Raw genomic sequence first — 22018 nt, forward strand, 5'->3', positions numbered from 1 at the left:
CACTGTTTTCTTCTCTCAAGCTTCTGACTGGGGCAAAAAGCTGAATCTCAAAGTTCCTGCTTCCTATTCGATATGCCTTGACAGCATTTCTTCTAAAAATGAAAAGGAGAAAAAAAACAAGAAATCAAGTCCAACTGACACCTGGTCTCCCATTTTGCAAAAACAAAACCTGCCTCTGGAAAGGTCTGGGGTGATGAAGCACATGACTGGGTGTCCTCTGCCCTCTTTGCTCCGTCCCTGGTCAGCAGGACAGAGAGGGTCATAGGTCAGGAGCAAATGCCTTCTGTTTAGTGTAGAAAAGGGAAATTCTAGCGGCCCTGAAAGCTGCCACCCTCCTCCAGCCACCTCCCCTCCAGCTGACCCAGAGCCACTGCCACTCTGCCCCATGGGGCAGGCCCTGAACCCCGAGGCCCTGGGGAAAGTGGGGGGGGGCAGATCTGCTGCAGGCCTCAGAGGTCCTGGGCCTGGGAAAACATTTACCTTCCCCTCAGATGCTCGCTCCAGGTGGAGAACCAAGCAAGGTGCTGCCCATGGCCCCGCATGGGCAATACCCAGGGGTATCTCTCAGAACTCGTCCCTTCGGCCCCTGCCTTGGTCCAGGCCCCCACAATCTGCCCCGACTCCCCACTCCCTCCTGAAACCAATCCATTCTTGATATGGGGGCCAGCATTTCCTTTGTTCAACTTGCCCTTTTAAAAATTCTCCCAAAGGCTCCTGAGTCCTTCAGGATGAAGGGTGAATTCATCAGCATGGCATCCGCCCCCTACCACCCCGCACCTCATCATCTTCCTGCCTCACCCATCACCACCCGCAAAGACACCCGACCTCTAGCCACCTTAAAGTGATTTAATCAGTCCTCAGGCTATTTTCTGTCTCTACAGCTTTCCAGGTGCCATTCCTCTCCCAGGACACGCCCTTATGAGCCCCATTTTCTGCCGGTCTAGCTCCCTCCAATCCTCCAAGACTGAGGACAAGTGTCACCCACTACAGGAAAGCTCCCCTTCACTCTTTCCCAGGCTGTGATCGCCCAAGTGTTACAGTGGCTGGTTTACCTGGCCTCTCCCACACCACGAGATGTGGGCATCTCAGGCATGAAGAACGGCCTTAAGAACAAGAAAGAAGGGGCGCCTGGGTGGCACGGCGGTTAAGCGTCTGCCTTCGGCTCAGGGCGTGATTCCAGCGTTATGGGATCGAGCCCCACATCAGGCTCCTCTGCTGAGAGCCTGCTTCTTCTCTCCCACTCCCCCTGCTTGTGTTCCCTCTCTCACTGGCTGTCTCTATCTCTGTTGAATAAAGAAATTTAAAAATCTTTAAAAAAAAAAAATTCCCCCAAAAAAAAAAAAAGAACAAGAAAGAAAAGAGCCAGGCAGCGCCTGGCAAGGGACACCCACCTCTCCGGGCTCCCAGAGCTTTCCTCATCCCCCATTTCATCACTACCCTAGAGACAATGAGGGCCAGCAGGTGAGAGGAAGGAAAGAGGAAAGGAGGGGTCCATGCAGACCACCGCCCCTCTCGGGCTCACTTCCCAACATAGTCTGGAAGGTTCCCTCTTGAACTGCACACGGACAGCTCCCAGTCACGGGGAAGCAGGAAAGCTCCTGGGTCAAGTCCACAGCAGAAAAAGAGCTCCCACTGCTGACCCAGGGACAGGATGCAGGGGCCTCTCTGATGAAGACTGCCCAGCCTCATCACCATGCCGTCACTGCGCCACCATCACCAGGAGGCTGTCCTGCTGGAGACCCCAAAACGGCCTCCGACAGTACCCCCAACACAAGGAAGCTCGCCCAGGCATACGGTAAAAACCCCAGACCTTCATCTGCACGGCACAGACACAGAAATGTTCGTCATGCGTTCAACAGCAACGCAGAACACGGTGTATCTTAATACGACACACGACAGGCGTGAACGGGCAAGTTGACAAGAAACACAAAAGGTCTGTATAAAAGGCAATCCTGGCAGTAACAGAAGTCCTCAAAGTATTCATGCCCTTTGACCCGGGAATTCCATACCCGTCATTCATCCCCAGGAAATGAAAACATTTGGTGAAAGGGTTAAGTACCAAGCATGTTCGTGGTGGTGGTGTCTGTAATTCTGAGACAGAAGTAACAGTATCAGCTGAGCTGGCTGGTAGAGTTGGCTCTCCCATAACCGGTGAGCCACACGATGGGAGTGCCAGGTAGACATTGACTTTCCTATTATGAAAGAACATTTAATGACATGGGAAAACGCTCGCTGCACAGGAAATGAAAAGAAAGCAGGTTACACATAGTATAGATGAGGTAACCCACACTTTGAAACCCATGGCACACGCAGAGGCAAAGATGGAAGGCATAATTACCAAAATGTTAACAATGGCATCTCTGAATGGTGAGATAATGGGTGGACTTACTTGTCCTTACTTCTCCTAATCTGCATTCAGAAAATATTTTTATAATAAGAGATATTACTTTCAGTGTCCTCAGACTATAAATATAAGCTACAAAGTCAAGAATATCCACCCTCCTGTGGAGCCTCACAGCCCTCCTCTATAAAACCAAAAGTGGAGGGGCACCTGGGTGGCCGAGTTGGTTAAGCATCCAACTCTTGATTTCAGCTCAGGTTGTGATCTCAGGGTCATGAAATCGAGCCCCACGTCTGCACTCCAGGGTCCGGCTCTGCACTGAGCGGGGAGTCTGCTTCTTTCTCTCTACCCCCCGCCCCTCCCCCTCTGCTTGTGCTCTCACTCTTAAATACACAAATCTTAAAAAAAAAAAAAAAAAAAAAAAAAAAAACCTTCTCCCCTGCAAATTTGATACTGTATTCGTCATGAAGCAAATTCCACTGGTCCTGTAGAAATAGCCAGTGTGGACTGTTGTCAATTTCCCTGAACACCATCCCCATCCATGAAAGCAGGGCACACCCACCTACAGAGGCTTCACTTTGAACCTTACCGACCACACGGATGAGACCGAGCTACGCAAGTTTGCCGTGTTCCCACCAAGAATATCAAATGTACGTTTCCTTCTATTCTTACTTTTGACAAGTCATTCATTTCTCAAACTGAGTGCACATTATTTCTAGAGATAATTCTAATTTTAACTAGTCAGCCCATGCTTATCTTATACAACCACCACTGAAAAGGGACAGATCTCAAAAACAGGCTGAGTAGGGAAAAGGGTCAGGCGAGTGTATGGAAGTTTTATCTAAAGACGCCACACAAAATAACACATGTGTATGTATGCACACACATATATACACATATACATGGACCAGGAGTATAAAAACATGAACCGGATACCCACGAGATTAACAATGAGGATTATCTCCAGGGAGGGAGGGAAGGATAACTGGACACACTGGAGGCATCCTGGGGACTTTGATAAGAGAAATTTTATTTAAGGGGGGGAAATAAGCCCCAAGCAGATATGAACTACATTCATGTGTTCGTATTTATTTTTAATAGCTACACCAGTGTTCATTAGAAACATCCATACTACTTTAACTTTTCAAAGCAATAAAGAAAAAAGACTATAGAAGATAAAGCAACCCCAGACTCTTCATTCTATTTCTTCTGATATAAAGAATGATATTAGGGACGTCTGGGTGGCTCAGTCAGTTAAGCGTCTGCCTTCGCCTCAGGTCATGATTTCAGGGTCCTGGAACTGGGCCCCACGTCGGACTCCCTGCTCAGCAGGGACCCTGCTTCTCCCCTTCTCTCTAATAAATAAATAAAACCTTAAAAAAAAAAAAAAACCCATATTCTGGGTCAGTCCTGGCCTTCTGACCGTGGTACATGATCCGTAAGGGGAGCAGCTCACAGAAACTGCAGATTTCTCATTTCAGGGTAAGTACTGCAGGTGGGTCCCTACATCCACCTGAGGGTCCCGATTTCAGGACAGAGGTCTACGCGTACGCCTGACAACAAAGATCAACACACGCCGAATTTACCCAGGTCGCTGTCTGAAGTGCACAAAACCAAAGAAGCCTCACGTGACAGGCAAGCCCGAAATGTTGGGAGGAGGAGCAGGACTGCAGGTGTCCAGGGCAGGGAACGGCAGTGCGACACCGTGCACAACCCCCGAAGAATACACTCACATCAGCCACGGCTACACCCAGGATTTCCGCTCCTACTAGATGCACTTTCCCACTGGCTCCGGTATCCAATGAACCTGCATTTAACGTAAATCCTCAGGAATCTGAATATAAAGATAACCAATCTCTAACTCTAAAATTTAACTTGAGGACTCTGAGGGAAAGGAGTTTGGCTGTTGAGCAAGTGAAACAAGCACCAGGTGATGGGGGGGCTCAGAGCTGGCCAGCCAGGTGGCTTGAGGCAGCACGCGGGTCTGGTCTAAGCTTGCCTTTCCTCCAGGCCTCTCAGCAGATGTTCCTCTGTCTGCAGAGGCTCGACCCGGAGCGGGTACCTCCACCTTGGGCTGTCAGCCTTTTCTTCCGTAAAAGGCAGCGACTACACCAAGCGCTCCCTTCTCTGCTTCCCTGTCCCAGGACAGGGGAGATGTGTGTCCGCTGGACGTGATGAAGAGGAGTCACCTGGGGAGACCTGGCCGAAGACACCTCTTCTGGACATCACTAGAAACACTGTAACCCTTGGTTCCCACGAGAGTGTACATCAGAATCACCTGGAGGGCTTGTGAAGACAGACTGCCAGACCACCACAGCCCGTCTGGGGACGGGCCTGGCGATCTGCATTTCTAGCAGGTTCCCAGGTCATACTGATGCTGCGGGTCTGGGGACCATACGCTGAGAAGCCCACTGATTCCCCAGCCTGCTGGAAGGATGGTAAGACCAAAAGCTGGGGAACTTCTGAAAATGCAGGTTCTAGGCCCCAACCCCAGACAAGTCAGGTCAGGAGGCAGCATGAGACCCTGGCACACGCACCAGTGGTCAGACTAAGTCCGGCCATTCTGGTTTTCACCCACCGTCTACCTTCTGCCCCAGAAAAAGGTAAAGGTTATTATCTCCACAGGTCTTCAGTGGCACAACTTGAGCTTCCTTGTGCGATAAGCCCATGCTACTCAAGAGAGGTCCCCATCCTTTCTGTCCCTGCCCCATGGTGCCTCTGAAAAGAAGGGGACAGCCAGTGGGCAGAACCGACCAGAGGAGGGGTTCTGTGACCTCAAGGAATCTACCAAAAAGCCACAGGCAAGTGGGAGTCCCACTCACTCGGGGGGCACTCTCTTGCCTTTCCAGGCCACCCTGCAACAGCAAGGACCGGCATTTGTCTTGCTTCATCCTGAGCCCTCCCAAGTTGGAGGGCCACTTTCACAAGGGGACTCGGGCAGCACTCCTCAGAAAACGTGCCTTCATGACCTCTTATAATCATAGCCAACTGTGCTTACACTTTAATGTCAGGTGGCAGGGAAAAAGGCAGGATATGCAATTGTATATATGGCATGACCACAACAGTATAAAACAAAAACTATTCATGCAAAAACTGGAAGGAAACAGTAAAAATGTTAATAGGGATTGTCTTGAAGTGGTGGCATTGTGGGTGGTTCATTTCTTCTTGCTACTTATTTTCCAAGCTGTTTATAAAGAGCACCTATTACTTATAAGACCAGGACTTAACTTCATTTTACAATAAATTGGAAAGAAAAAAAAAAAAAAAAGCTACAGAGCTGCCCACACCTAACCTGTGGCAGCCCGGAGAGGAAGCAGCCCGGGAGCTTTCTCCCAGCGAGCAGGACTGAGAAGCAGGGACAGCTCTGCAGCCGCTAGCGAGCGCTTACGGCAAACACTTACTCTGGGCTGGGGCTGCCCACGCACACCAGCCCCAAAGAGTTAACAGTGCAGAAGCAGAACAAGGTTGGAGGGTCCTCCTTTCTACCCGTGAGTCTTTCTGGGCCCTGAGAATGGACTAGACATCTTTTCCTCCCCCTGACTGGGTCTCATCTTCTGGAACTCTACACAGAGCAGCAATCTGCCTCCGAACTGACATGGTCTCAAGCGGGTGTAAGCTTCCTCTGGCCAGACCAGATCTGGACAGTCAGGAGCCGCGGCTCACCCCCAGCACAGGACTCGCCGGGCCAGCAAGAGCAGAACACAGCCCCTGCACGGCCAACAGCTTGCAGCAAGAGCCTGACTGCGCACGCGGCTCAGAGAGAGCTCGCCTCCACCCGAGAGTTTCATGGCTCCCACCAGGGAGAGATTACCACCCCCCCAGCCACACCTGCGGCCCAAGATACACCTGTCGACCTAGCGCCACTGGCTCTGGCCAACCTTGCAAGCCTGTTCTGAATTTCTGTATTTGTCATGTTCCCATCCTCCCCAGTTTGGATTCATCTGAAACTTGGTAAAACAGACCTTTATCAGAGCAACTGTGCAAAACATGGACCTTGAGAGATCAAAGACAAACCGGTCTCATGCCCCCCGTATCTTCCTCTACCTCCACACCCTCTCCCCTTCTCTCTTTCCCATGACCCTCCAAACATGGAAACTCAGTCACCTACCAAGACTCCACTCAGGTGCCCCCTCCTCCAGGAAGCCTTCTCCCCCACCCCCTGCAGCATGGGTTAGGGGTCTCTTGAGCTACCAGCACCATCCACTTGCCCTGGCACTTAGCACACAGCATCAAAAGCCCCTGCTCACTATGAATGGTGCCTGCAGATAGGGTTCAAGCCCTGAGGACGTGCTGAACAACCGGCCCAGCCACCAGACAGCCTCCTCCATGTCCAGACCCAAGTTCACTGACAGCCCCATTGCCTTTGCTCAGCTTCCCCTGCCCATGGCCATCCCCAGGGAAACACTCGCTGACTATTTCCCACCTGTCTACAGCATGCCCGGGCCTGAGTGTGGCACCCCTCAGGCAGGAAAACAAACCCATTCAGCTCCATAGATCCAGCTTGCCCAGGCCCCCCTCCTCAGCACAGCAGGCATCTATCTGGGACTAAAAGGATGGGGCTGGATCTAAGCCTCGCAGAGGCTCAGGAAGCCCACAGCGCTGGGCCACCGATGATCCATGCAGTGAGCACAGGTGGCTTGCAGAACTGGCCACACAGGGAAAGCGTCGCAGCTACAGTAACCCCTTCTCATGCACCCGACCTCGATGGGAGGATGGAAACCATCATCTCGGAAACCCCAGGACACTGTCCACTCCCTTCCTCTCCCAACAGTCTTCAAATTCGTCCTGAGTCGTCAGAAGGAGGGCTCCCACAGCAACCACAGCCCTTGGCAGGAACCGGCCCAGCATGCAGCATGATGCCTCGGCTGACCTCAGAACCAGCAACGACTACACGAGGACAGAGAGCGAACACAGTGGCCCGAGGCCTACCTCATGTTGACAGGGACCTCACTACTCTGAGGATGTCCCTAAACCCCAGCACCGAGATGAGTTACAGTCCAGGAAGCTGATGCTAGGAACAGGTCCCCAAGTCAGAGTCTGCCCAAGGAATCAGCGAAGCCCCAGCATGAATCTGGAAAAGATTTGTTCTTGAGCAGTTCTCAAACTGTGCTCCTTAAGGTCCTGGAAACCACAGAGATGCCCCAGCGGGAGAGGAAGGTGCTGAGCAGAGAACACTAGGGCCCCCTAACCCTCAAGTCAATCAGAGTCACTAGGGCTTCACCTGGGGTTTCAAGAAAAATGTACTTGGGGGGGGAGATGGAGAAAGAGGTTCACTGCTAGGCAGTTTAAAAACCAGGGCTCTGAGAGACATAGTTTAAATCCATTTCCCATCAACATCAACGATTCTCACCTGACCTTCCGAAGGCTGGGATGGATATTTGAACAGCCCTTCCCCACCAGGACCCCTTGCCTAACCCATCACCTATGTGCTGCTGAGACACAGGGAGCACCTGCCAAGTGGACACCTCACACCGTGAACCCCAATGCTCCTGTCTGCAAGCTGGGGTCACGAACATAACCGTTCTGTGGTTCCTTCTTTCCGTCAACCCTTTCAGTTGCTCCTGAACAAAGACTCACTCAGCTGTGGGTGATACCATGTCCCCGCTCAAGAGCATGCTTGGGGCTGCAGCTGTGAATCAAGGACCATCCCTGGAGCCCCCATCATACCAGGCACAATGCTTTGCATGCAGCTCAAAGGACATTCACTGGACAAAGTGATCCAACACCTGACACCCTTCCCACAATGCAAAAAAAAAAAAAAAAAAAAAAGGACGCAAGTGAAAACACACCAAGTGTGAGCAAGCAGATGCCTAACCATGAACCCCATTCCCTCTCAGCTTCCTGCGGGGAAACTGTTCAGTGACGACACCACCAGACGCATAATAACAGGACTTCATGGGAAGAGAGTTCCAGGCCCTTACCTGGTAGTAGGTCTTAATGTTTCTCACCAAGATGGTCAAGTTCTGAATGCGGAGGTTCACGTCGTTGTTCACGTGCTTGTTGATGCGCTGATTTGATGGCCTGGGGTCTCTGGAGAAGGAAAAGAATGGAAACTGTATACCCCAGCATTTGCCACACACCCCTGTTCCCAGCTGAGAGCCAGCTCCAGTCCTCAGTAACTACAAGGCTGTGACAGTGTGGCTCGAGTCAAATCCTTATTCCACTACTACCAAGCCATGGATCTTAGGAGGGGGGGACCCCCATCACCTCCCTGCTCCCCCGCCCCCCAGCACCGACCCATCACAGGCCAAGTCAACGTTATTTCCATTCCCACTGTTAGCAGCACCCATAAACCACCACCAAAGGTCAATGCAGACCCCAAAACTGATACTTATGAAAACCAAGTACCTCTCCCAAGATAGATTTCAAGACTGAAAAGATTAAAAGCTGAACCAAAATATAGGAAATACCAAGACGGGGGAAAAAGGTACATTTTCTGAGTTAATAAATCACAATCATTCATGTTCCATCTCACCGGGGTCCCCCACCTCTGTCACCAGATTAGTCTAGGGCTGGTGCTGTCCGTGATTTACATTTCAGGGACACAATTCTACCCTGAAAAACCAACAGCAGGAGTGTGTGACGTGACACAGTGTCCCATGTCCCTACGAGAAACGCCAAGCACAGAGATATAAATAATTCATGTGGGAAACCCCCACGGTGTCATTTACTTTCCAGTCTCGGGCAAAAGTCAGGTCTGGATGGGATGAAACCAGAAATCTGAATCAACTGATTTGTATTTCCACTCATCCACGTCCAGGTGGTTTCTGAAAATGTTTCTTACGTGAAGAGAACAGACTGGGTAGACCGGATTTGGCTTCTACCTTCCCATGTACCACACGATACTTCTCATAACAAAGCCCTCCCTCCCGTGTCACTGTCGAATCAAATGAGGAGTGTTTTCAGGGTTTCGTCTGTCATCCCGGGCCCTGTGAGACGGGTACAAGGGCAGAGAGTCAGCCTCTTCCTCAGTAATCGCCCCGCAATGGGACACGAGCACAGGCGGAGTTGGGCAGTTAAGGAGATCAGCCCCGATGCCACGGGGCTCATTCCAAAGCCAGTAATTAACACAAAACTGACAAACAGAAAAAAAAAAAATCCACAAGTAGAAACCATTTCAGACGTTACTGGAAACACAATCTTTTTTTTTTTTTTAATAATATGAACTGTTTAGAATTCGACCATTAAATATTTGACATATACACCAGGAGTCCCTACCCTGTGTTGTGTGTATGCAAAGCCCTTTACCTACAACATGCGGTAATAGCCACGGATTTTATTCAATCAGCCTGTATCCCCTAAAATAATCACATGGGCACCTTGGGGCAACCAGGGAATCGCTTTTCAACCGTCATGTGACAACATTTCTTATTGTCCTCACACAGTAATGGAGTCTGGCCAAGCCATTTGCACGTTACGTTTCTCTTGGAGCCATTCATTACTGAGAAAACAAAGGTTAACAGTTCAGTGGAAATTAATTTAGGAATAGAGGTGGCATTCAGAACTTCAACCACAGAGGCATTTTTAGCTACAGAAGTATACTTAACGTTACAAACAATTTGTCTTAAAGACTCACTTCTCCTCTCTTTGGTACCTCAAGAGAGAAGAAGCAATTTCACTAAGTGACTAAAGTACTTCTTAAACAGAACTTAGAGAACACGCAGAGCTTTTTCCATTTTGTTTCTGTGGCCCCAGCTTTAAGTCAGGGGGCCTAGGCACACATGCTGGAATACATGGTGCACACTCACTGCGTGTGCAAAGGCACAGCACACACCCGGGGTGGGGACCTGCACGTCCCCCAGATAACAGCAGAGAAGCCCCTGCCCAGCTCTGCTTTTGTTCTCCCAGCTCAGCTAACCGAAACAACACTCCTAAGAGCCTCGACATTTACCGAACGAGTAATTAGACTAATTATCACGATCATTAGTACTCCATCCTTTAACGAAGACTCACAGGGTACAGAGGTTATGAAGAAATAACTGGAAACAAGAGTCAACTACGGTTAAGAAAGGCTCATCCTCACTCTCCCAGCACGGAGTCACCCCCACCTTTCCGTGGGGCACAAAATGGGGCAGGAGGCACAGATGCCAGTTCGGGGCACAGGACTGGCCAAGGTTCTCTGGGCCCCAGGATGCTCATCTGCAAAATGACGATAGGATCCTTCCAGCCGTAGGCTGTCATTCTTGAAGGTCAGGTCTGCACTGGCAAACTCTTATAAACCACTGCACGACTGCATGTCCCCAAAAGCCATCATTACTAACAAGGAACTTTTCTTCATAACAGCCCTAGAATGCAAAAGTCCAAAAGCCGCATATTGAGAGGTCAGAGGACAGGAGGGAGGCACTGGGTGAAAACATCTGGTAGCCTGTCTGAACTCAGGAAGAGTTTGAAGTCCAAACTGTGTGGTCCTCAGCACTTCCTTATAAAAACTTCTAACTAGAGGGGTGCCTGGGGGGCTCAGTCAGTTGAGAATCCGACTCTTGACTTTGGCTCAGGTCATGATCTTGGGGATGTGAGGTTGGGCTGTGCACTCAGTGGAGAGTCTGCTCTCTCTCTCAAATAAATAAATCTTTAAAAAACAAAAACTTCTAACTAGAAAAAAGCAAATAAACTTGTCCTAGAATTTTAAAGAGTTATGATTTACGTTTGTAGCAACCTTGCCCCCCTCCCCTGGGAAAGCCAGTCTGCAACTTTTTGTTATATTCCAAAGACTTTCAAAATTTAAAAACGAATCAAGAAATGATCTGTTGACACAGAGATGTCCACAATGTATTATGGGCTGAAAAACAAGGATGCTAAAAGACAAAAGCATGAGCCCATGTCAGTATAAAGATCCCTTAAGGAGCATATATCTACATACCATAGACAACATCGAAGACACCAGAATACTAGCATTGCTACCTCTACATGGTAAAATCATGGGCAATTTTATTTGGCTCATCTGTCTCTTCCTACTCTCCTACAACCAAGGTAAATTTTTGGTGTAATTTTTAAGAACTCAAAGCCCCCATAAAGAGTGTTGCCAAAAAAGGAAATCACTTAAGTTCACAAAAATCTTTTTTTCCCAACACTTTTCTGCCAATACAACTCATTCAACTAACAAGTACTTGCCCTCAGCTTTTATATATGCAGAATGGGACTAGAAGTCCCCTTCCAACACACTAGGGAGTTAAATTATCCTAAAAATGCCCTTTAGAAACATAGGAAACTTGGGGCACCTGGCTGGATTGGTTGGTGGAGAGTGCGACTCTTGATCTTGGGGTTGTGAGTTCGAGTCCCATGTTAGGTGTAGAGATCACTTTAAAAAAAAAAAGGTCTTAAAAAAAAAAAGAAATTTAGGAAACTCTCCCGTTTGACCTGAGGATGTTTCCCACCCCTGAATAATATATTATCCTGAATTTTGCAGTAAGCACCAGAGATAAAGTCTGAATAAAGCTGCACTTACCAAAGGCCTTGCAAAGGCACAAGCTCTCAAGCCCAATCCCAAGTTCCCAACGGCACTCCATAGCCACTGCCTCAAATCAGAAGGTACCCATTCTCCAAAGTACAGAGGTACAGTGGCTCAGGTGTGCACACGCAAGCGGGCACGCATACACATACATACAGACATGCATACACACAACATACACACACTGGGCCCTAGGCCTCACTACCAGCAATGATGAATGTTTGTTGGGCATTTTCTAGATGCATAATCTTATTTAATCCTCCCACATGTATAAAATACTATCCCCTTATTACAGATCAGGAAGTTGAGGCTTAAAGAGTTTAAGTAATTTGCCAAAGGAGGCAGAACTAAGAAGTGGCAGAGACAGGAATGTGAACTTGTCCACCAGGTGCTTTCAGAGTCCGAGTGCTTAAATACCTTTCCTAGGACACAGTGAGAAATGTGTCCAAAGTGAATGAGAAATCTTGTTTCCCCTTGGCTACCAGCAGATCACCCAGAAAGACTGAATTTACAGAGGACCGATTCAACAGGTTCCCCGTGCATCTTGGTTCACATCATTCAATGCCTTTGACTGGGAATTCTCCTACACCTGGGCCTCCCCTGAAAGCTGAGCCCACAGGGCTTTCCTGTTTTCAGGCACTGATGTCACCGGGAGGCCAGGGCCAAGAGACTATGACCGCAGCCTTCTTCAGTTGCCAGAGACAATGCCCAGGTGCAGCCACGTGACCCCCGCCGGCTTCCATATGGCTCTGAAGTGTTAGGTAACATGCCTCTTATCTGAGCTCCATACCCACTTAGCATACTGCTCTCTACAATTCTCCTAGGTCCTACCACCTTGGGGAGAATTTATCGAAATAGGCAAATAGCACACAGTTGGAGCTACTAGCTGAGGAGATAAGGCAGAACATAGCTTTATCCTTGACCTGCTAGTTAGCCTGACATTTCTCCATTTAGGGGAAGCGAACACAGAGGCTTCTAATACATACAGCATTAGATGTGGGTCTTAGACAGGGGTCCCAGAGTCCAGTCTTGTTCTACTTCTCCTTGAGAGAAGGCCAAGGCTAAGAATTATGCAGTAATCTAGGAGACTAAGAATGTGGGAGAAAGACTGGAAAAATTCTTATGGGGTGCCTCAAATCCTTTCTGGATTAAGATGGCATATTTGTAATTGACCCTGGTACCTCTTCAGTGATAAACACTGTGCTAATTGCTAACACATCACCCCATTTAATCCTCACAACCATCTCTTCAGGGAGACAGTTTACTTCCCATTGTACAGAGGAGGAAACTAAATTGTTGAATGGTGTGCCCAGCATCCCTTGGCCAGTAGGAGACAGACCTAGAGTTGTTTTTTTTTTTTTTTTTAAGATTTTATTTATTTGACAGAGATAGAGACAGCCAGAGAGAGAGGGAACACAAGCAGGGAGTGGGAGAGGAAGAAGCAGGCTCATAGCGGAGGAGCCTGATGTGGGGCTCGATCCCATAACGCCGGGATCACGCCCTGAGCTGAAGGCAGACGCTTAACCGCTGTGCCACCCAGGCGCCCCCGACCTAGAGTTCTAATCCAGGCTGGCTACCTAGGCTGTCAACACTAGGGCTGAAATACTCTTTTTTTTTTTTTTTTTTTGGCATACATTTTTTTTTGAGATAATCTTTACATAGAGTGAAATACACAGATCTTAAGTTAGAGCTTGATGAGTTCTGAAAAATAAAATGTACCCCGGTGAATACAGAGAACATATCACCACCACTCTCCCCCAAACTTCACCTGTGTCTCCTTTCCAGACAATCCTCACCCACCTCCAGGAGCAATGTTCTGATTTCTATCCTACCACCTGGAACAAGGTTAGTCTGATCATCCAATCAGTAAACTGTGTGCTGCTGGTGCCCCTCACTCCTTGATTTCTCGGCTGGAAAGCCACCCACATGGCTGCCTGGTGTCCCTTCCTCTGCTCCTGGCCAGAAGGTTCCAGAGGCACGGCTTGAGGCCGTGCTCCTAGGATGATTATCTTGGCATATCCCAGAGGGGAGAACATGTAAAAACTGTCAAGGGAAGGGGAGACGCCCTTCAAATTGAAGTTAGCCACGGGCCAAGTGTGAACCAGTGATGGGCCGGCATTTCTCAAAGGAATGGTCCAACAGGCTTTCCTGATTTACAAGCAAGTGGTAAACGCATCAGGAATTCCAAAGGTCAGGGAAGAAAGAGAAACAGTCCCAGGGCTTTTGTTCTCCCCTCTGCCTGGGTGTAAAAACTGAATGAAAAGGCCGGGATACTGCTGTTTTTAATTAAACAGTCTTGGGCTTGGGTAAGGACACAGTGGTCACTGCACCAATGGAATCCAGTCATTTTCCGGGTCCACCAAAATGGGGGTGGGGAGTTGGCAGGATTTAAATGTGCCACTAGACAACCCCAGGAAAAGTCCTTTTCATCAACGTTCTCAGACAAGTGCTGCCAAAGCTGGCAACACACTTTTGAGGATCTAATCAAACACAAGATTGGTAAGATTAGTTGGGTCTTTAAAAAAAAAAAAAAAAAAAAAGAAACAAAAACTAAAGTGTCTCTCCCACATCATGACACCAAATGACTTATTAAAAGCAGCAGTGTTCCCAGGAAATTTTCGAAACAGACCTTTTTTAGGTAGATTTAAACCACTTTCTGAATATGCCAAAGCTAATTGCTCCTCCTGCGTGGGCCACAAAGCTGATTCTCATTAGCTAATGGGTTCGTGCTCCGGTAGGACAACTTGCTTAGCTGCAGGTGAGTAGGTGAGCCTCAGCGGCTGATCCACAGAGAACATTAGAACGTTTTAGTTTGCTTCCAGTGCCTGTGAATCATACTGACAGTTCCAATATGTTCCCGGCACTTTGAGTTAAAAACAGAATACACCGGGAGGAGCCAACACCTACATGTGGCAGGCTGTCAATCAGACAGGCTCTGCGGAATTCAGCTGCAGGAAAGGATGTGGTCAAACACACATGCTGGTAAGGTTAACTTCCACCAAGACCCTGTTTAAGCTGAGTGCTTCAAGACAAACAGTGCCACAGCATTCTGACTCCCAGAGCTCTCTTCGCATAGTAACTTTAAATCCATGTCACGGGAAGGGCCTTAACGAATTGCACTTGCTATGGGGCAACTGAAAATGTACAGCGAAGTGAAAAAGAGCTGAAACACAGGCATCCCAACCTACAGTGCAACTTTATAGTCACACTGAGGCTCCGGGTCCACCCTAGACACTTCCTGTAACCAGACTCTGTTACAGTTCCTTGCCCCCAAAAGGCTGTGTTTTTTTAATTTCGTTGCTCAAGCCTCAGTCAAGTATCTGAGTTTGAAGTCAACTGTGCTATCTACACCATGTGGATGACAGTCATTCAATTCCAAATTGCCTTTACCAAACAAGCTGGCACGCTGCTGTCGCGGAATTCTTCATATCTACACGAATGGGAGGAAGTCACCTTATTACTGAGACACCAGGGGCCCCACTGGCAAAGAACCCTCCTGTTAGAACTTCGTGGTCCATAGCTATGACCGTAAACTTTTTGAAGCATCCTTCTTTCCTTCTTCCCTTCCTCCCCGTAGATAACTTACATTTGTAACATGATTTGGTTCAAAAAGATGCCGTCTGCTAAATCCATGTACATTGTCAGGTTGTCCTGGTTGCCGCTTCCGAATGAGCCAAAAGTTTTCACCTGCCGGGAAGGGGAGCGGAGAGAGAGGCAGGAAAAGTCACCCCCGAGCGCACTGTCTAACGCTCTCCAGGGCAAAGGCCGGCAAGGCCCGTGCGGGAAGAGGGGGTCACCCCCGCCCGCCCACCCTTCTCCAGGGCCTCTACCCCCACCCTGCGCCAGGCAACAGACCAAAGACAGCAGGAGGAAAACTTCCTCCCCACTCTTCTCCAGTGTCCCAGGGCGGAAAACAACAACAACAACACTAAAAGGGACTTTTCAATAAATTTCTCACGTCTCAAATCTACTGGAAATGACTGTGCCGACCCCAGCCTGTACACATGCTCACTCGGAGCTCTCCAGTCCCCACCGCCACCCACCTGCTGGTCTCAGAGGTTCAGAAACTACACGAGAATATTTTGGGGGAGTGGGTCCTTTTCTCGAGTGGTCAAGCCATGGGGGGCCCAGGTGACTACTTGGACCCTGTCCGCTCCGGGCCCCGTCAGAACAGGTGTACCCGCTCAGCCCCTGGCCCGGCCGCGAGCGCGGCGAGGTCACGCACCGGGCGCGCGGGCTCCCGAGTTGGAAATGCCTCGGGACCCCTGGGCTCAGACCTCGACCTCGGCCAGGAGCACTTGCTGAGTCCCCCGCNGCCACTCGGGGCGGAACAATGCGGGCGGCAGCCCCGCCCCTCGGAGGCCCTAAGCAGCCGGCGCGCCGCCTCGCGGTGCTGGGGCCTGGAGCCCGGGTGCGGGCGCGGCTGCGCTGGGCTCCGGGAGGGGGCGGCGGACCGCACGTGTGCGGGGGGAGGGGGTCTCCGCGCGGCGTCCCTGGCAACCTGCACGTGGGGCCGCCGCCACGCGCCCACGCTGAGCGCAGCCTCCGCGCTCGGGGTCCTAGCACGTGGCGTTTCCCTGCGCGCGTGCGTCTGCGGCGGGCCGGGACGCTAAGTACCGGCCGGAGCGCGCGCGGACGCTAGCGCCCTTCGCCTCCCCGGGGGGCGCGCCGGAGGTTGGGGCGCTGCCGGCGGAGTCGTCCCCGGCCCACAGCACGCTAGGACACGGCGGAGCCCGATCCCGAGACTGCCGGCCCTGGACAGGTGCAGCCCATCGGCTGCGCGGAGCTCCAGCCCCCCAGGTGCCGCCAGAGGCCCCTCCAGGGTCCGTGGCAGAAGAGCGTAGCCCTCGCGCTTCACGTGGGGGTGTCGGTCTCGCGGGCCGGTGGGGCGTGAGCCCGGGGGTCAAAGGAGGAAACTTAGTGTTGAGTTTAGAACGTAGGAGCGCGACCTCTTGCGTCCCACCGCGCCACCTGTCTTCTAGAAGTTCCTGCAAGAGGCCGGTGATGTGGCCAAACCGCCCTGGGGCCGCCCCTCCTGTGACCCCGACCCCCAGAACTACCGTCACTTTGCGGTAGAGGAGCCAAATCCCGGATTCCAAGTTGGAGGACATAACAGCAGCTTAGTGGAGGGCGACGGGAGAAAGGACAGTGGTCCCAACTGAAAGGAAAGCAAGCCCTGGGCCCAGACCAACCTGCTGAGACAGCTGCGGTGGACCCAAGTTCCCATCCGCCTCTGCCACCTCACCTTAGGCTGGTAATAATTTCACACTACAATTCAGTTCATTGTTCAAAGCACTTAATGCGATTTAACTAATCTAGTACTCACGAGTTGTCCAGATGAGCCCGCCAGAGCAGGGCTGACCCGAAGTGCCTAATGTATTGCTCTACCGCAAGTATACAGTAGGCAAGGCGCCTGGGTGGCTCAGTGGTTAGGCATATGACTCTTGACCTCAGCTCAAGTCTTGATATCAAGGTCATGAGTTCAAGCCCCCGGTTGAAATTCACGAAAGGCGCGGAGCCTACTTAAAAAAGAGAGAGAGAGAGACAGAGTATACAGTAGGCCGGTCGTGTTGTTAGTTATCTGAAAGTTGGCTCTCAGGTGTTGAGGCTGCGGCATCTGCCGGTGAAATGTGGTATTGCAGCCGAATTCGGCCGCACCTTGGGCTGGTGAGGAGGGGACAATGTGCCCCCAGGAGCCAAGGAGGGTAAGAAGAGGAGTCCCTAAAGAGAAATGTAGAAGTCAAGGTAAGTGGGGGAAAGTGGGACAGTGCGGAGGAACTAAAATTTCTAGCATAATGGTTTTCTTATGCACCAGAAATGCTTTAATTCCCTAATTGCCCTTATTGTAAAATCAGTTGGAAAACAGGTGCAACAGGTATCCACATCCATCTTTGTTTACAAGGTCCTTGTTCTATAAAGTAGGGAATGCCTGTGAGACCAGAGTGTTTTTCACATTGACCCCAGCTCTTTTGGAGAGACTAAAGTTATTTGATAAGCTATTTCACACTGAGAAGCACATTGGACTAATGAATGCTTTCTTACAGTTGTGGTGAGGCATTTCTCCTCGTGGTGAGAGAATTTGTCCCTGGGGATATTGGCAGTCCCTGGGCCACAGTCCGTTGAGGAATTTCTGATTTGGAGTCAGTTAGCTGCTGTGCTGGTTCATGATCATTGGTATATCCATCGTTCATTGCTTTGACCCTGACGCATCCTTGTTCCATGGGAGGCAGGGGTCAGGTAAACTAGATGGTGCCCAGGTTACAGGGTTGAAAAGCTTTGAAGGGCTGGATGACCTGGACAAGGTACTTCCTAGAAGCCTCTTAATCCCTAAAATTGGAGTAAGAACATTTTCCCCTATATGACTTTATAATTTGGGGGGTCAAGGTGTTGCATGTAAAACCGTATATGAAGATCTTAATGACTATCTTCCTGATATTCTGCTGGGTTCTATCACTACTTTAAGAATTGTTCCCCTAAGTCTTCGTTGGGTTGGGGCATAAGCTTCAGAGACCACCTGCTAACCACTAAGCAGTGTCCCTCCGTCCCTGCCTGGATGTCCCTTGGCTTTCGCGCTGAGACATCATCCTTTCTTTAAATTTTTTTCTTGTTCATTTCTGCATAAAAAGTAATTTCTCTGCTTTATATATTGCTTCCTGGACAGAACTATTTTAATCGTGTTCTTCATTCTGAAAAGGAATTTTCCTTCCCTTCCTGGAAAATGTTGGCTCAGCACTGTAAGCTGATGGCATGTCTAGGTTACGTGATAGGAGCTGAAATTTTTTGTACAACTTGAGGGTTGGAGGAGGAATGGCTGTTTGTTAACGTGTCTCCGTATTTGATTTCTTGTTACAATAAGTGTATATTTTATGATTTAAAAATTTTTTATTTTGTCAAAATAGATATAACATAAAACCATCTTAACCGCTGAGTGTATAGCTTTGGTAGAATTAAATACATTCTCATTGTTACGCAGCCAGCACCACCATTTATCCCCATTGCTCTTTTCCTTTTGTACATCTGAAACTCTATACCTATTAAGCCATCACTCTCTGTTCTCCCTCCCCACCCCCCAGTCCCTGGAGACCCCTATTCTTTCTTTCTTTAGGGTTTTGACTATTCAAAGCCCTTCCTATATGAGGAATCAGATTGTATTTGTTTTTTTGTGACTGGCTTATTTCTCTTCACATAATGTCCTCAGGGTTCAACCATGTTATACCATATTGCAGAATTTCCTTTTTAAAGCTGAATATGACTCCATTGTATGTATATATCACGTTTTGTTTGTTTATTGATTGATGGACACTTGCATAGCTTCTGTACTTTAGCTATTGTGAATAATGCTGCTGTAAACACACGTGTGCAATTACTTCTTTGAGACCTTGCTTTCAGTTCTTTTGAGTTTATACCCAGAAGTAGGATTGCTGGATCCTATGGTAATGCTGTATTTTTAGTTTTGAGGGGAGTCTCCATCCTGTTTTCCACAGTACCATTCTGTATCCCACCGGCAGAGCACGAGAGTTCTGATTTCTTCACACCACCCACCCAACACTTGTTTTCTGGCTTTTTGATAGTAGCCATCCTTGTGGGCGTGAATGGTATCTCACTGTCGTTTTGATCTGCATTTCCGTGATGACTTGTGATACTGAGCAGCTTTGTGTGTACTTACTAGCCATTCTCCCGTTTGGAGAAATGTCCAGTTTTTAATGTCTTTGGTGGTGGTTACATTTAAAGAGTCCTCTATATATTCTGAATATGAATCCCTTATCAGGTAAATGATTCACAAGTGTCTTCTATCATTCCATGGGTTGCCTTTTTACTTTCCAGTGTCCCTTAGCATACAAAGTTTTAAAATTTTCACAAAGTCCAACTTGTCTGTTTTTTCTTTTGTTGCCTATGGCATCGTATCCGAGAGCTCATTGCCAAATCCAATATCACGAAGTTTTGTCCTACATTTTCTTCTAAGTTTTGTTGTTTTAGGTACTTGGTTCATTTTGAGTTAATGTTTGTATGTGGTCTTAGTTAATGGTTCGATTTCATTCTTCGGCCGTGTGGGTAATCCAGTTTTCCCGGCATTATTTGTTGAAAAGACCTCCCCTTCCCCCATGAATGGTCATGGCACCATTTTGTCATTTTGTCAAAAATCATTCGACCTCCTGTGCAGAGGCTTATTTCTGGACTCTCCATTCCATTGGTGTAGATGTCTGTCTTTATGCTAATGCTGCAGTGTTTTGATTACTGTGGCTTTATAGTAGGCTTTTAAAGTTTTCTTTTTACAGTTTGAGGTAAAATTGAACTACAGTGTGAAAGGCATAGAACATAATGATTTAACTTACACGTTGTGAAATGCTTACCACCAGTAGTTAACACCTATCATTTCATATGTAGTGTAAACTAGAATCCCCACGTTGTACATTTCCTAGTACTAATTCATAACTGGAACTTTGTACCTAATGGCTGCCTTCACCCATTTCTATAAGTTTGTGTGGGGTTTTTTTGTTTGTGTTTTATTTTTAGATTCCATGTAAAAGTGAAATCATATGGTTTTTGTCTTTCTCTGACTTATTTCACTTAGCATGATGCCCTCTGGGTCCATCCATGTTGTTGCAAATGGTGACATTTCAGTCTTTTTTGTGGCTGAATAGTATTCCACTGTATATGTGTACCACCAATTCTTTATCCATTCATCCATCAGTGGATGGACACGTAGGTTGTTTCCATGTCTAGGCTATTGTAAATAATGCTGCTATGACCAGGGGTATACAGGTATCTTTTTGAGTTCGTGTTTTTGGTTTTTTGTTTTTTTTTGTTTTTTGGATAAATACCGAGAAGTGGAGTTGCTGGATCATATGGCAGTTCTATTTTTAATTTCTTGAGGAACCTCTGTACGGTTTTCTGCCGTGCCTGCACCAGTTTACATTCCCACCAACAGTGCACAAGGGTTCTCTTTTCTCCACAACCTTGCCAGCATTTGTTACCACTTGTCTTTTTGGTCATTCTGACAGGTGTGAGGTAACATGTTGTGGTTTTGATTTGTATTTCCCTAATGATTCGCGGTATTGAGTATCTGTTCAAATACCTATTGGACATTCTTATGTCTTTTTTTTTTAAGATTTTATTTATTTATTTCGGGGGGAGAGAAAGAGAGCATAAGTGCGCGTGAGCAGGAGGAGGGCCAGATGTGGGGCTCGATCCCAGGGTCCTGGGATCATGACCTGAGCCAAAGGCAGATGGACTGAGCCACCCGTGCACCCCCATTCTTATTTCTTCTTTGGAAATATATCTATCCAGGTCCTTTGCCCATTTTTAATTGGATTATTTGTTCTTTTGCTATTGAGTTGTATGAGTTCATTATATATTTTGAATATCAATCCCTTAACAGATAGATGATTTGCCAACATATTTTCCCATTCTGTAGGTTGTCTTTTCATTTTGTTGATCATTCCTTTTGCTGTGCAGAAGCTTTTTACTTTGATGTAGTCCCTCTTGTTTATCTCCGATTTTGTCTCGTGCTTTAGGCGTCCTGTCCAAAAAAATTATTGCCAAGACCCACGCCAAGGATCTTTTTTCCTATATTTTCTCCTAGGATTTTTATGGTTTCCAGTCTTTAAATTTAAATCCATTTCAAGTTAATTTCTGTGAGTGGTGTAAGATAGGGGTCTAGTTTCATTCTTTAACCTACAAATATCCAATTTTCGTGGCACCACTTATTGAAGAGACTGTCTTTTCTCCATTGAGTATTCTTGCCTCCCTTGTCAAATATTAGTTGACCATATATGCGTGGGTTTATTTCTGGAATCTCAGTTCTGTTCTTTTGGTGTATATGATTTTCTATGCCAATATAGTATTTTGATTACTATAGCTTTATGATATAGGTTAAAATCAGAAAGTGATTGTGATGCCTCCTGCTTTGTTCTTCTTTCTCATGATTGCTTTAGCTATTCAGGGTCTTTTGTGGTTCCATATAAATTTTATCATTTTTTTTTACTTGTTAAAAAATGCTATTGGAATTTAATAGGGATTGCATTAAATCTATAGATGCCTTTGAGTACTAGGGACAATATTAATTCTTCCAATCTATGAACCCAGGATACCTTTACATTTATTTGTATCTTCTGTTTTTTTCATCCTGTGTTAAGAGTGTTCAGTATAGAGATCTTTCACCTTCTTGGCTGAATTGTTCCTGAGTATAATATTGTTTTTGATGCTGTTATAAATGGGATTTTTTTTTT

At 47.9% G+C, this 22018-nt stretch overlaps 1 protein-coding gene across 3 annotated transcripts in view; it reads right to left on the minus strand.

Moving 5' to 3' along the window:
- CCDC88C (coiled-coil domain containing 88C) overlaps positions 1–22018 on the minus strand; it is a 133709-nt gene that overhangs the window by 109258 nt on the left and 2433 nt on the right. For 2 of the 3 annotated variants that reach the window (XM_034642969.1, XM_034642970.1), the window contains exons 1-2: positions 15376–15496; positions 8263–8371 (exon numbers count right to left, since the gene is read on the minus strand). In XM_034642969.1, the coding sequence (XP_034498860.1) occupies positions 8263–8371; positions 15376–15428 (162 nt within the window). In that variant the 5' untranslated portion in view covers positions 15429–15496. Of the gene's footprint in view, positions 1–8262; positions 8372–15375; positions 15497–22018 lie in introns of those variants that run through there. The other variant, XM_002920785.4, reaches the window with a different exon arrangement.

Source organism: Ailuropoda melanoleuca, chromosome 14 (assembly GCF_002007445.2).
Source record: "Ailuropoda melanoleuca isolate Jingjing chromosome 14, ASM200744v2, whole genome shotgun sequence".
In the NCBI taxonomy this organism is placed as follows: domain Eukaryota; kingdom Metazoa; phylum Chordata; class Mammalia; order Carnivora; family Ursidae; genus Ailuropoda; species Ailuropoda melanoleuca.